The following is a 16,373-nucleotide window of genomic DNA, read 5'->3' on the forward strand; positions in this document are numbered from 1 at the left end:
TTGAGAGCTAAATGCCATGGTCTTGTTTTGCTGCCAATTATTAGCAGAAGTCCACATCCTAGAAACCTTCCCCATCATAAGCTATAATGAATCTTCTTGTTGGCAATTACCAAAGGAGAATCCTGAGTTTGAATAAGTTAGGGAAGCCTGTCTCATTCATTTGGAAACAGAGGGCATAGGAGGAAAAGCCTCAGAGCATAGTAATGAAGAACGGCAGGCTTTAGAGCCAGGCATACCTGGTCTTGAATCCAGCTCTGACCCTTACCAGTGTGGGTGGACGACTTAATCCTCTGAGCCTCAGTTGCCTTCTCCGTAAAAGGGGAAGACCAACACTTTGTCTTAGGACTGTCGTGGGCCTAAAATTTGATATTGTATGAAAAACACTTAGCATGGTGTCAGGATGGTGGCAAAGAATAAGGTATAATGCATAGTAGCGATCATTATTGTTATTATTAGTATTATCCTTGTTCCCCCCGGTGGAATAAACACACTCGTTTTCCACTTATTGGCTAACTAGAGCCAACAGATAAGACAGTAGCCAAACTTCAGTCTTGTTTGATGGCCATTGCAATCTATTATGCTTTTTTTTTTTTTTGGCTTTAATTCTCTCTGTATGGGGTCTGCAGGTTTACAATACATCTTAATACAACAATAATTATTTTACACAGAGACTTCGGGGCTTGGAAATGATGATATCTCAGCTGCTTTATTTTGTTCCAACAGGCCAGTGACCCCAGTACCTTTGAGCTGATACAGAAGATTCACACCCTGCAGAAACGTCTCATCAGCAAGACGGAAGAGGTGGTTGAGAAAGAGCTGCTCTTGCAGGTAGCATTTTCCTTTTCTGGACTCACTGAGCTGAGTCACCATCTCTAGGACTGCCTTTAGAATTAGCTATTTGGCAGCACTGCAGGCTCCATCTTTAACTGTAGATGGCGACAGTGACTCACACACAGAGAACAAACAACATGATTAATTGGTCTTTTATGCTGCCATCACTGATATTTCAAGAATTCTGGAAAATTAAGTTGAAGGCTAGGCTTACTGTATTGGGTGATGTGAGCCTTCATCCCCCACTTCTCTACAGTTTTATTTGTCAGATTCTTTTAAATACTTTTCGTTATGTCTTTTTATAATGGGAAATGCTATGATTTTGATTTTGAAAATAAGCTTTCACAGAGCACAGATGATCTGTCCTCTTGAAGATTTGTGAAATGAACTGGAAGCAAGACTTCCTTCTGTGGATTTTATGCATTTAGTTTTTCTGGAGCAATCGGGACTGGTGACCTCCTTCTAGGCCTGTGTCTTTGCAAGTATGGGCTGTCACCACCGTTCCTACCATCATGCCAGGTACTTGCGGCTGGCTTTCCTTACTTGTCTCAGTTCCTCTTCACAGCTCAGGGGGTGGGGTGGCTATTGTCACCCCCAGTCAGTGGATGAGGAAGTTGGGCTCCAGGACTGCAGTGTGGATAAGCATGTAAGCTCCGGGGTTAGGGGGACAGAGTTGGAATCCTGCCTCTGCCAATTTACAGCTGCATGGGGTTAACTTCTCTGTACCTGCGGTTCTTAATCTGTGTTAGGGGACAATAACAGAACCTGTGGGAAGGGAGATTGTGAGATGAAAAAAGCTTCGTGTTATGCTTGGCACGTAGCATTTAATAAATATTAACAACCATTCCTGTTATTTCTAACTCCAAAGCCCATGAGCTTAGCTGCTGGGTTACCATTAGTAAGAGCAGGAACTTCTATACCTGAGCAAGGGGCTTCTATGCCTTTACCCCTTCTCTTTTACATTTTGCCTTCAAAAGACATTGCCGCTGAGGTTGGGTATATATAGGAAATAGCTTTCCAGAGCAGGGCTCTGCTGAATGGCCCATGGGGATAGTCCTCTTCTCTTATAGATGAGCATGGTGGTTAGGAGGGCAGACTCTGGAGTCAGAAAGATCTGGTCTTGAATCAGCTCCAATGCCTTATATTACATGACTTGAGGGAGACTTACATAAATTCTCCAAACCTCAGTTTCTCCATCTGTTCAATGGGGGCAGTAATACCCAGTTTCTTTATGGGAGGAAGCTACTCCCATCAGAGTATACAACTTGGAAGTCCTGTTGTGGGGATAACCTTCACAATCAGTGCATGGGCACTGGGGTCTGGCGGGTAGTCTGGGATTTAGGCTCTGACTCCACCTATGCAGGCACAAGTCACGTCCCAAGGCCATGCAACTGGGAAGTGGCAGAGAGAGGCCTCAAACCAGACCATCACCTCCAGAGCTCACACTTTCTACCAGTGCGTTACCTTGCCTTTCCGGTTACTATCGAGTTGTTTTCTTTAAAAAGGAGATTTTGTTGTAAGTTTGTTTTGTGCTTAATTGACTGCGCTAATTTTATTACTTCTTTCCTTCTATAGGCTTTGGATTTATTCTGCTCTTTTTCTACCTTCTTTTTTTTCTTTAAAGCAGAGATTCACACTGTTCTTTTTTTTTTTTTTTTTAAAGATTTTATTTATTTATTTATTTATTTGACAGAGACAGCGAGAGAGGGAACACAAGCAGGGGGAGTGGGAGAGGGAGAAGCAGGCTTCCCGCGGAGCAGGGAGCCCGACGTGGGGCTCGATCCCAGGACCCTGGGATCATGACCTGAGCCGAAGGCAGATGTTTAACGACTGAGCCACCCAGGCGCCCCTCTTTTTCTACCTTCTTAAGACTGGTGCTCAGCTCATTAATGTTAAACCTACTTTTCTATGAGAAGCATTTACAGCTATAAAACATCCTTTAAATGATTTCTTGAGTTCCTCCCCACAGGGTTTGAAATATGGTATTTTTATTTTCATTTAGTTCTAAATATTTTCTGTTTTCAGAATTATTTCTCCTTTGAGAGTAAGTCTTAAAAAATATCTGCTATGCCTCTTATGGTAATTAAAAGTACAACTTTAAACTCCCAAATATATATGCATTTAAGTTACCTTTTAGTTACTGATCTCTCATTTTTTTGCATAGTGGTCTGTATTCTACTGATTCTTTGGAATTTGTTGAAACTTGCTTTGGGACCAATGAAGGTGGTCAGTTTTTGTAACTGATGCCTGAGTGCTTGAAAGTGTTGTGTACTCTCAAGCTTCAGGCGTCTCTATGATGTTCATCAGATCAACCTTGCTAATTATGTTGTCCAGATCTGTATATTTCTTAATTTTTTTGTCTGCATAATCACTGAGAAAATGTTTAGAAATTTATCTATTTCTCCTTATAGTTCTGTCACTTTTTTTGCTTTAAGTACATTTTAGATTATGTTCCTAAGGTGAGTAAAAGGTTGCAATTGTTATTTCTTCCTGGTGAATTGTGCCCTTAATATTATGTGAGAACTTTCTTCAATCCTTAATGTTTTTACTTACAAAATTGTCTGATATTAATGTAACTCTGCCTGGGATTTTTGTGCATGAGTTTTCTATGCACAAAACTCATCTCTTTTAAACTTTTGGTGTCTTTATATTTTAGGTGAGTATCTTGTAATTTAAAAAAAAAATCCAATCTGATGTTAATTTGTCTTTTGATTGGTATGTCTAGTCTACTTGTATTTATTAATAATTTTAGGTTTACTTCTATCTACTTATTTTCTTTTATTTACCTTGATTATTTTAATGTTCGAAAAAGGTCTGTTCCTGCTTTCTGGATTGAGTTTTCTTTATTTTCTCTTTTTGCCCTCTATCAGTTACTTCTCTCTCCCAATGACTCCTATTTTCCTTTTCCTGGTTTATCTAGTTATTTTCTGAATAACTCCCACCACTCAATGTAATTCTCACTCTGTGTCTTAAGGATTTCCTCAAATATTGAACACACATAGGGGACATCAAGTCTAAACCAATCTATAGTTGATCCATATGCTTATTCTTAACGACACAAGGACCTGGATGCTTTAACTCCAAATACCCGCTATGGTCCTGCCAACATTAGTCAGGTTTTTATAGAGTCAATGAACGTTTATTCAGATTTACCAAGATGTTTACCAGTTCTTTTGTTTTCTTTGTTTTTTAATTTTTTTTAAAAAAGATTTTATTTATTTATTTGAGAGAGAGAGATAGCGAGAGAGAGCACGAGTTGGGGGCAGGGAGAGGGAGAAGCAGGCTCCCTTTGCGGGACTCGATCTCAGGACCCCAGGATCATGACCTGAGCCAAAGGCAGACGCTTAACTGACTGAGCCACCAAGGTGTCCCTGTTTTTTAATTTTTTAAAGTAAGCTCTACACCCAACGTGAGGCTTGAGCTCATGTCCCTGAGGTCAAGAGTCACATGCTCCATCGACTGAGCCAGACAGGCACCCCCAGTTCTTTCGTTTTCTATTTCTTCATATTCCCAATTCCTTATATTTAGGTTCCATCACCTTTTGAAAGTGCATCTTTTCATAGTTATTTCAGTGATAAATTTTTCAGAGGCTGTACTCTCCTTTGCTTATCTGAAAATATTTTTATTTTGGCCATACTCATGAGAGATTAAGTTGAAATTCTATTTTCTGTTTGTACTTTCAAGCTGGCAGTACTTTGTGTTGGCTTCTAGTGATGCCATTAAGAAGTCTGCTCTTAGTCTCCTGATTCTTGCTCCTCCTCAGGCATCCTGCCTTTGCTTCTGTTTGGTTGCTAGAGCTTCCAGTTGTCTTTGGTGTCCTGGAGTTTCAGCACAATGCATTTGGTATGAACTTAGTTTTGCTGACTGTGCTTAGGATTTGCTGTTTCCTGAATCAGAATCTGAATTTGTCTTTGTCGCCTTTATCAGGGCACCTAAGTGGTGTCATTGGTTAAGTGTCTGACTCTTGATTTTGGCTCAAGTCATGATCTCATAGTCGTGAGATCAAGGCCCATGTAACTTGGAGTCTGCTTGAATTTCTCTCTCCTTCTCCCTCTGCCCCTCTCCACTACACACATGCATGATCTTTCTCTCTCTAAAATAAATAAATAATCTTTTTAAAAAGTAGTGTCTTCTTTATCTTCTTTATTCACTCTTTCTGGAACTCTTACCAGATATAGGTTGGATTTTCTCATTCATTCTTCTTTATCTACTGGCTCTTTGATATTTTCTTCTCTTTATCTCTTATGTTACATTTTTGCAGCTTTGTCTTCTTACTCACTAAATCGTCAAGGTGTGTTTATCTGCTAATAGTCAATTGAACAAGATTTCCTTTTCAATGATTTTATTTTTATTTTCTAGAGTTTTTTTCCCCCATATGACTGGTTTTTGTTGCTAGTGTCTTGATTTTTTCTTATGTTTTTATTTCTTCCCTTATGTCTTTAATTAATTTAAACATTTATTTTGTAGTCTTTATTCTATTAGTTGAAGGCCTTGGCAGTCTTTGTGTACTATGTGTACTTTGTGTACTATGCGTACTATGACTGCTGACTTTGATTCATGCTGAATCTTTTTCCTTTTGTGTTGTAATTTTGGGTTGTGGACTAATTTTCAGAAAGGCTTTATTTCTAGGACTTGGGAATGGTTCAGGTTAAGGGTACACCCTTTCATTTGTTTCTACCAGGTGCCCTAGGAGATACCACTTGCTTAGGATAATTTTTTATATTAAACTCTCACCTTGGGGTTTCTTGGACAACTTAGTTCATGTATATTAGGACCCCAAACTCTTGTGACAGAAGAGCCATGAATATAAATTCACCAGACAGCCAAAGCTTTTTTTCCTCACTCAAAGCCCAGGAGATGTTGTTAGATTTCTTTGTGGTCTTCCTGTCCCGGTGGGTGGACTTCTAACTATCATCTCTTTTCACTGAGGGTGTAACCCCGTTAAGTCCCTAACTTTATGTGGAGGAGTCTCAGTATCAGTTACCCACTTCACACAGGCCTAGCACCTCATCTTTTATCCTTTCATGGCCGTTAAAGCCCAAGTCCCTTGTTTAGTGAGTCCAGCCACTTGTCCCAATCACCCCCCAGACATTTCTTGTCTTCTCTAATCCCTAGTTTTCTCATCCATAAAATGGGGATGATGATAGTACTTACCCACAGAATTGAATGTGTTAAGTCCACATAGAACTTTGCCAGTGTGCTTGGTTATCTTTAACAATGTTCTGTATGTACAGACACAGATACGATTAGTTATTGTATCTGTATCAGTTAATACAGATACAATTAACTGTATTATTATTGTTAACATTATTAACCACAAAACAGTGTTTTACAGTTCTCCAGAGTTTAACATCCAGCCCCACTCCCCTTTATTCAGTCCCTCATTTAACCTTTCTTTGGCATGGTTGTGTCGCCCTGCACCTGCGGCAAGTTTCCTCCTATGGCTTACAGATCCCCGCACGACATGTCTTGTTATCTTGGGGAAGCCCCAGGTGCTCCACGGGATTTGACAGTTTCTCAATGTCGTCTGTTTTTTTTTTTTTTTAAGATTTTATTTATTTGACAGAGAGACACACAATGAGAAAGGGAACACAAGCAGGGGGAGTGAGAGAGGGAGAAGCAGGCTTCCCACCGAGCAGAGAGCCCAATGCAGGGCTCGATCCCAGGACCCTGGGATCATGACCTGAGCCGAAGGCAGACGCTTAATGACTGAGCCACCCAGGCGCCCCCCCCCCTTTTTTTTAATTATTTGAGAAATTCTCTGCACTTAGAACATTTTGCAATTAGGAAGATTTTTGGTTGAATTTTTCTGAGTGTCAGAACATTTTTTAAATGACTGTTTAATTTGGTACCTGGTGATAAAGAGACCCCATCATTTCTCTGCAGCAGATAAGATAGAAGCCTATTTACCCCCAATAGACTGTGAGTTCTTCAAGGAAAGGGATAATTCATCTCTCTCTAACGCCAATGCCTGATACGGTAGCAGGACATGTAGGATGTCCTCAATAATGATGGACAGGCTGTCTGCCTGGGCAACTCCTACTCAACCTTTAGGCCTTAACTTAAATGCTATTTCTTCAGGGGGGGTCCCCGTTCCTAGGTTAGATCTCCTGGTACATGTTCCCATATCTTGACGTCTCTTTCATACCCTCCTTACACTTGTAATTAACAAAATAATTGTAATTATGTGTTTAATGACTCCTGCTAGACTCTAAGCTTCACAAAAGCAGTGCCTGTGTCTGTCTTGATGATCATTTCGTTCCTAGTTTCTTGCCCACAGATATTTGTTTAGTGACTGATTAAATGTTGGAAGAATGGTGGTCATTCAGTAAGTGATATGTTTCATAGCCATTTAAGTTCTGTCTTTGAGCTCTGAGAGGTTATGGGAATTATTCTTCCTATTGCCTTTGCATTTTTTTTACTAACTTCTAACTTTGTAGGAGTCTGGTATTTACTGTGGGTTTATGGATCTATAAACTTGATGCAAACTGTCAGTGTCCCTTTTGTGTGCCAAGGCCTGCTGATTCATGGGGTGCACTCAGAGTTCTCCCCTTGCTCAGGGTTAAGGTGAAAATGGTTTTTGAGCTTGACTTTACAGCTTCAGTGGTAAGATGAAGAAGTCTGCATTCTTGTGAGAATTGGAATCTAAGGTGTGGATGGGAAGGATTTCTTTTCTTTTGCCTACCAGTCCACTCTACTCTTCCCTTTAAGGGAGCAAGGGCAATGCAAGCATACCTGAGATGTGCCTCCTGGTGATCTCTTCTTTCTGTTTTTAATGCATTTATTCCTCATCTCTTCTGAATCCCTGTTAATGACTTATTTAAAAAACAAAATGGCATCTGTAGGATTAGGCAGGCATATGTGCCATAAGTGACTACCATCCATTACCCAAGTATCATTACATCATCATCATCATCATCACCATCATCATCATCAAGATGGGATTCCAAATAATGGCATAAGGCATGATAGCATTAGAGTAGGAAGCCCTAACCTTTTGCCAGAGGCACTTAAATACACAAGAAACAGACACAGCAGTTGGGACTTGTTTTTTCTAAGTGTTTAAATATGGAGTAGCGAGCTCAAATATACCCACCCTTAGGGCCAGGCAGGTAACAAGAGAGACCACAGTAAACTGTGTATCACAATCAGAAATGGCAATATGAAATGGACAGGGGCCTCTGCATCAGAGGCAAAAGTGAGTGCTGGGGATTGCAGTACATAGGGGGCTGTGGGTCCCATCTCTAGGAAGCAGCTAACCCCATTCTAGTTCATTGTGCTCTCGTGTCATCAGATCTTTAATTTTTCAAGAATACCTTGAAATGTGGATTTTTATGTTTCCTATACTGAATTTTAAATATTGGCGACCTTAGAACGTTGTATGGACTTCCCAGAAACACAACTGTGAACAACCCTTGATCCACAGGAGGCAGTTTGCCACCTCTGGCTTCAAGGCCTGGGGGAGAAAGAGATTTAAAGGAACAGCAGCAGCACAATCAGCTTTACTTGTTTTAATTTCTTTGATCTAGTCCTTTGTTGTGATTCCTTGATGGAAGTACAGAGCATAAAAATCAAAAGAGTAAGAGGAGATGAGGAGGGAGGAGAAGGAGAGGCTGCAGGTGGTTTATGGTGATGGACAGTCAGAGGTGAATGAAGCTGGTTTCTTTCCGAGGAGGCAAGCAAAAAGGTGGAGAAACCTGGGGTGTGTTTTGTTGGGCCAGACATGGGTGGACGTAATAGAAAATGGACCTCCTTTTTTTTTTTTAAGATTTTATTTATTTATTTGAGAGAGAGAGAGAGTGCACACACAAGCAGGGGGAGGGGGAGGGGCAGATGGACAGGGAGAAGCAGACTCCCCACTGAGCAGGGAGCCTGATGCAGGACTTGATCCCAGGGCTCTGGGATCATGACCTGAGCCAAAGGTGGATGCTTAACCAACTGAGCCACCCAGGTGCCCAAAGATGGACCTTCTTAAGATGTTTTCTCCCCTGCTGCTGACGTCTCTGTCTTTATTTCATTTTATAAGCTTTTCTAAAACAGAAAAGGAATTCCCTGAGTTGTTAAAAAGACCAACGGTTGCCTCCTGGCCCTCCAATGCACAGGCAGCAGATATATTGCTGGTATCCACTCAACTAATAGTTACTGAGTGCCATCTATGTGCCAGGACACCTGGGGTTTCAGGGTTCCACTTGATCTTGGCCTTGGAAGACCTTGGGGCTCTGCAGCCACAGGGCAGTATAGCAAGGCTGTGATTCTGTACAGGATGCTGTAAGACTCTGAAAAAAACTTTGGTGTGGTCAGGGGTGTCAGTGTGGATTCCCCAAATCAGAGAATGAGACATAGCTTGGGTTCCACTGGTTTGGGAGGTGGTCTCAGGAAGCTGGAGTGAGGGAGCAGGAGAGTAAGACCAGGAAGGAAGAAAAGCCAGTAGAGGGAGGGAGACAGCTGGTCACCCTGTGGGCATCTGAGTTCCAGTGCTACTGGAATTTCTCTGAGGATCCACACTGAAACTATTTCAGAATTGTCTAGTCAAAGGAGGGGAGACTGGGACATTGTTCATTGACTCCCATTCCCCACTGGTTGAAAATTGCCCCCCCGCCCCCGTTGGGGGCATTGGGCTCCTTCTGAAAACAGATTGAGATACTGTAGTTGTATCCATGCCCACATCTGAGGAAGCCCTGGCCTGAGGCAGAAAACTGACTCCACTGGCACTTGAGGTAGAAGCTTCCAGAGTGTTCCAGGAAATGATGGTCATGCCAGTGTGCCAGGCATTTCATCCATAACTGAAATTTTGAAATGGACTGAGAGGATGAGACTCGGGCTGTGGTAGGAGATGAGGTTTCCCGACAGGTCCTGAGGACCAGCAACCAGTAGATCCTCTTCTTCCCAGCCCCTTACTCACTCAGCTTCTCACTTGAGTGGTAACTTGCTAATCCAACTTCAGAAAAGGCGGTGGGCATCTTCCCAGCCAAGTTCCCATTTGGCCTTCCCACATTCCGCTAGCCTCCTGGCATTCCAGTTGATATCCAGTAACCAGATGACATGGTCATAGTGTGGTTCATTTAAAAAGATGGTGCCCTGACTTGGCTCTAATCACAGTCATCCTTTATTGCCTGATTCCTGTGTGCTGGGCTCTGTGCTTTCCCCACACACAGACCTTGAGGGTGGTGGTGAGCACACAGTGAGCGATAGCTGGCTGGAAGGAGGGTGATTCACCTGAGGAGGAGAGGAGCCACAATTTAGGGGAAGGGAAATAAACTTGACCCCCACACCATGAACACTGGATTATTTTACCCAGAACATTCATTGTACAGATGAGAACACTGAGATTTCCCTTGATATGTAGACTGGAAGAGTTAATTACTCCAGGGGATTATGATGCATGGGATCACACTACATACCAAAGTGACACATTGAAATGACCCAAGTGAGAAAAATACTTCGGTGTAGTTCATGTTTGTGTGGCTTAGGAAATTGTCATATGCATTCACTATTTCTTGTGCCTAGCAGTCTAGGGAATGGGCCTGCCCCTCAGATATATAAATAAGGAACTGAACTGGAAATCGCTGTTTCTTTGTTGGCATCTGGGCCCTGCCCTTTCAAGGTGAACTTTCTCCCTAAGTTAATTTTATGACTGACTGGATGCAAGTCTGGTTTACTTAACTGTAAAATGGCCTGAATGATAGGAGGGTTTCAATGGATCAGCACAAGTCATTAGCTGTATAGGGGAACAAACCTCCTATAGCACATTTTAAGATAATTCCTTGGATCTTTATTTTTCCTGATCTTCTGATTATCTTACATTTATTGGACATTACAATGTCTTAGGCATTCTTCTAAATGATTTATATATGGATTATTTCATTTATTTTTTATTTTTTAAAAGATTTTATTTATTTGACAGAGAGAGACACAGCGAGAGAGGGAACACAAGCAGGGGGAGTGGGAGAGGGAGAAGGAGGCTTCCCGCGGAGCAGGGAGTGGGAGGTGGGGCTGGATCCCAGGACCGTGGGATCATGACCTGAGCCGAAGGCAGACGATTAATGACTGAGCCACCCAGGTCCCCCTGGATTATTTCATTTAATCATCCTCACACCCCTGAGATGAAAGCTGTCACCTTGCCCCTTTACAGGTGGGAAATGTGAGGCACAGAAAGGTTGAGGGGGGTGGAGCAAGATGGCGGAGGAGTAGGAGACCTGGGTTTCGTCTGGTCTCAGGAATTCAGCTGAATAGGGATCAAACCACTCTGAACACCTACGAACTCAACAGGAGATCGAAGAGAAGAATAGCAACAACTCTCTGAACAGAGAAGCGACCACTTACTGGGAGGTAGGACGTGCGGAGAAGTGAATCCGAGGCGATATTCGGGAGGATAGACGGCGGGGGAGGGGGCCTCTCTCGGCCGTTTCTGGCAAGTGCTAGAGCCGCGGAGCACAAAATCGGAACTTTTAGAATTGGCTCCGCTGAGGGATGTCGCTCCAGTGGCTAAGTGGGGGGTGGAACCCTCGCGGGACAGTGTGGTCTCAGGACCCTTGGGGTCACAGAAAGACCGGGGGAGCCTGAGTGCGGCAGAGCTCCCAGGTATCGGAGCGGGGAAGCCGGCTGCAGAGACGGAACCGAGGCGCGGGCTCTCAGTTCGGGGTTGCCGTAAACTGTGATCCGCGGCCCAGTCGGGCCACTGCTCCTCCAGCAGGGACCCAACAAGCGGCAGAGCCGGGGAGACTCCCCTTCCTCCCCCGGGAGTAGCGGCGTGGCAGCACACCACAGGGATCTGCTGGGTTTGGAGACTCCACACCGAGTCGGGCGCCAGAGATAGAAACGCTCGGTCACAGACCGGGTGAGCACGGAGTGCGGCCGGAGACCGGGGAGATGGGAGTGATTGACTGCTTTTCTCTGGGGGCGCACTGAGGAGTGGGGCCCGAGTTCTCGGCTCCTCTGGGACAGAGATTGGGAGGCCGCCATTATCGCCCTGGTCCTCCAAAGCTGTACCGAGAGCTTGCAGGGAACAAAAGCTCCTGAGAGCAAACCCGAGCAGATTGCTTAGCCCGGACTGACAAGGGCGGGGCAATTCCGCCTCCGGCAAAGACATTTGGGAACCACGGCAACAGGCCCCTCCCCCAGAAGATCAGCACCAACAGCCCACCAAGACCAAGTTTACGGATCAAGGAGAATGGGAGAACTCCAGCGCTAGGGGAATACTGCACATAGAATTCATGGCTTTTTTACCATGATTCATTAGTTTTTCAAAGTTGATTTTTTTAACTGTTTTTTTCTTTTTTTGAATTTTTCTTTTTCCCTTTTTCAACCAACATCTTATCAATCCCTTTTTTAAAAAAATTGTTTTATTTTTCATTTTTTAGAGTCATATTTTATCCCTTCATAGTAGTTACCCTTATTTTTGGCATATATATATATAAGTTGTTCTCTAAAATTTTGAGATACAGTTTCTTCTGACAGATCAAAATATACCCTAAATCACTAGTGTATGGCTTTGTTCTAGTCTCCTGCCTGATCACATTCTCTCCCTTTTCTTTTTTCTTTTTCTTCCTTGTTTTTTAATCTTCTTTCTTCTTTCAAACAACTTCTTATCTTATCAATTCCTTTTATAAAATCTTTTATAATTTTCATCTTTACAGTCATCTTCCATCCCTTCATTGTATCAACCCTTATTTTGGACATATATAAGTCTTTCTTCCTTTAAAATATTAGGAGGCACTTTCTTCTAACAGACCAAAATATGCCCAAAATCTAGTGTGTGGCACTGATCTATACACTAGTCTGATCATATTGGATCATATTCTGTTTTTTTTTGTTTTGTTCTGTTTTTATCTTTTTCTTTTTTCTTTTTTTTTTCTCTTTCTTTTTTCTTTCTTTCCCTTTCTTTTCCCCTGGTTTCAGGTCTTTTCTGATTTGTATAGAGTATATTTGCTGGGGACGTTGTTAACCTGTTAGCAATTTGTTCTCTATTCTCCTCTGGACAAAATGACAAGATGAAAAAAATCACCTCAGCAAAAAGAACAAGAGGTAGTACCATCTGCCAGGGACCTACTGAATACGGACATTAGTACGATGTCGGACCTAGAGTTCAGAATCATGACTTTAAAGATACTAGCTGGGCTTGAAAAAAGCGTGGAAGTTATTAGAGACACCCTTTCTGGAGAAATAAAAGAATTAAAATCTAACCAAGTCGAAATCAAAAAGGCTATTGATGAGGTGCAATCAAAAATGGGGGCACTAACGGCTACGATAAATGAGGCAGAAGAGAGAATCAGCGATATAGAAGACCAAATGATGGAAAATAGAGAGGCTGAGAAAAAGAGAGAGAAACAACTACAGGATCACGAGGGAAGAATTCGAGAGATAAGTGATACGATAAGATGAAACAACATTAGAATAATTGGGATCCCAGAAGAAGAAGAAAGAGAGAGAGGGGCAGAAGGTATATTGGAGCAAATTATAGCAGAGAACTTCCCTAATATGAGGAAGGAAACAAGCATCAAAATCCAGGAGGCACAGAGAACCCCTCTCAAAATCAATAAAAATAGGTCAACACCCCGACATCTAATAGTAAAACTTACGAGTCTCAGAGACAAAGAGAAAATCCTGAAAGCCGCTCGGGAGAAGAGATATGTACCTTCAATAGTAGAAACATTAGATTGGCAACACCCTATCCACAGAGACCTGGCAGGCCAGAAAGGACTGGCATGATATCTTCAGAGCACTAAACGAGAAAAATATGCAGCCAAGAATACTATATCCAGCTAGGCTGTCATTGAAAATAGAAGGAGAGATAAAAGCTTCCAGGACAAACAAAAACTAAAGGAATTTGCAAACACGAAACCAGCCCTCCAAGAAATCTTGAAAGGGGTCTTCTAAGCAAAGAGAGAGCCTAAAAGCAGCATAGATCAGAAAGGAACACAGACAATATACAGTCACAGTCACCTTACAGGCAATACAATGGCACTAAATTCAAACTTTCAATAGTTACCCTGAATGTAAATGGGCTCAATGCCCCAATCAAAAGACACAGGCTATCAGATTGGATTAAAAAACAAGACCCATCGATATGCTGTCTGCAAGAGACTCATTTTAGACCCAAAGACACCCCCAGATTGAAAGTGAGGGGGTGGAAAACCATTTACCATGCTAGTGGACACCAAAAGAAAGCTGGGGTGGCAATCCTTATATCAGACAAATTAGATTTTAAACCAAAGACTGTAATAAGAGATGAGGAAGGACACTATATCCTACTTAAAGGGTCTCTCCAACAAGAAGATCTAACAATTGTAAATATCTATGCCCCTAACATGGGAGCAGCCAATTATATAAGGCAATTAATAACAAAAGCGAAGAAACACATTGACAACAATACAATAATAGTGCGGGACTTTAACATCCCCCTCACTGAAATGGACAGATCATCTAAGCAAAAGATCAACAAGGAAATAACGACTTTAAATGACACACTGGACCAAATGGACTTCACAGACATATTCAGAACATTCCATCCCAAAGAAACGGAATACACATTCTTCTCTAGTGCCCATGGAACATTCTCCAGAATTGATCACATCCTAGGTCACAAATCAGGTCTCAACCGGTACCAAAAGATTGGGATTATTCCCTGCATATTTTCAGACCACAATGCTTTGAAACTAGAACTCAATCACAAGAGGAAAGTCGGAAAGAACTCAAATACATGGAGGCTAAAGAGCATCCTACTAAAGAATGAATGGGTCAACCAGGAAATTAAAGAAGAATTAAAAAAATGCATGGAAACCAATGAAAATGAAAACACAACTGTTCAAAATCTTTGGGATACAGCAAAGGCAGTCCTGAGAGGAAAGTATATAGCAATACAAGCCTTTCTCAAGAAACAAGAAAGGTCTCAAATACACAACCTAACCCTACACCTAAAGGAGCTAGAGAAAAAACAGCAAATAAAGGCTAAACCCAGCAGGAGAAGAGAAATAATAAAGATCAGAGCAGAAATCAATGAAATAGAAACCAAAAGAACAATAGAAGAGATCAACGAAACTAGGAGCTGGTCTTTGAAAGAATTAACTAGATTGATAAACTCCTGGCCAGACTTATCAAAAAGAAAAGAGAAATGACCCAAATCCACAAAATCATGAATGAAAGAGGAGAGATCACAACCAACACCAAAGAAATACAAACAATTCTAAGAACATATTATGAGCAACTCTATGCCAGCAAATTAGATAACCTGGAAGAAATGGGTGCATTCCTAGAGATGTATGAACTACCAAAATTGAACCAGGAAGAAATAGAAAACCTGAACAGACCTATAACCACTAAGGAAATTGAAGCAGTCATCAAAAATCTCCCAAAGGACAAAAGCCCAGGGCCAGATGGCTTCCCAGGGGAATTCTATCAGACATTTAAAGAAGAATTAATATCTATTCTCCTGAAACTGTTCCAAAAAAATAGAAATGGAAGGAAAACTTCCAAACTCATTTTATGAGGCCAGCATTACCTTGATCCCAAAACCAGACAAAGACCCCATCAAAAAGGAGAATTACAGACCAATATCCTTGATGAACATGGATGCAAAAATTCTCACCCAAATCCTAGCCAATAGGATCCAACAGTACATTAAAAGGATTATTCACCATGACCAAGTGGGATTTATCCCTGGGCTGCAAGGTTGGTTCAACATCCACAAATCAATCAACGTGATACAACACATTAACAAAATAAAGAACAAGAATCATATGATCCTCTCAATAGATGCAGAAAAAACACTTTTCTTGATCAAAACTCTTCAGAGTATAGGGATAGAGGGTACATACCTCAGTATCATAAAAGCCATCTATGTAAAACCTATAGCGAATATCATTCTCAATGAGGAAAAGCTGAGAGCTTTTCCCCTAAGCTCAGGAACGTGGCAGGGATGTCCACTCTCACCACTGCTATTCAACATAGTATTAGAAGTCCTAGCCACAGCAATCAGACAACAAAAAGAAATCAAAGGCATCCAAATCGGCAAAGAGGAAGTCATACTCTCACTCTTTGCAGATGATATGATACTGTATGTGGAAAACCCAAAGACTCCACCCCAAAACTGCTAGAACTCCTACAGGAATTCAGTAAAGTAGCAGGATATAAAATCAATGCACAGAAATCAGTGGCATTCCTATACACCAACAACAAGACAGAAGAGAGACAAATCAAGGAGTCGATCCCATTTACAATTGCACCCAAAACCATAAGATACCAAGGATTAAATTTAACCAAAGAGGCAAAGGATCTGTACTCAGAAAACTATAAAATACTCATGAAAGAAATTGAAGAAGACACAAAGAAATGGAAAAACGTTCCATGCTCATGGATTGGAAGAACCAACACTGTGAAGATGTCAATGGTACCTAGAGCCATCTACACATTCAATGCAATCCCCATCAAAATACCATCCACCTTTTTCAAAGAAATGGAACAAATAATCCTAAAATTTGTATGGAACCAGAAGAGACCCCGAATAGCCAGAGGAATATTGAAAAAGAAAAGCAAAGCTGGTGGCA

At 41.8% G+C, this 16,373-nt stretch overlaps 1 protein-coding gene across 3 annotated transcripts in view; it reads left to right on the plus strand.

Annotated features, from left to right (window-relative positions):
• Positions 1-16,373, plus strand: part of CFAP58 (cilia and flagella associated protein 58) — a 108,608-nt gene that overhangs the window by 47,715 nt on the left and 44,520 nt on the right. For all 3 annotated transcript variants that reach the window (XR_003520354.2, XM_027596395.2, XM_027596396.2), the window contains exon 15: positions 724-828. Coding sequence is in view for 2 of the 3 variants with exons in the window: in XM_027596395.2 (XP_027452196.1) it covers positions 724-828 (105 nt within the window). In the remaining variant the exon portion in view is untranslated. The remainder of the gene's footprint in view (positions 1-723; positions 829-16,373) is intronic.

This window comes from Zalophus californianus, chromosome 15 (assembly GCF_009762305.2).
Source record: "Zalophus californianus isolate mZalCal1 chromosome 15, mZalCal1.pri.v2, whole genome shotgun sequence".
Lineage (NCBI taxonomy): Eukaryota > Metazoa > Chordata > Mammalia > Carnivora > Otariidae > Zalophus > Zalophus californianus.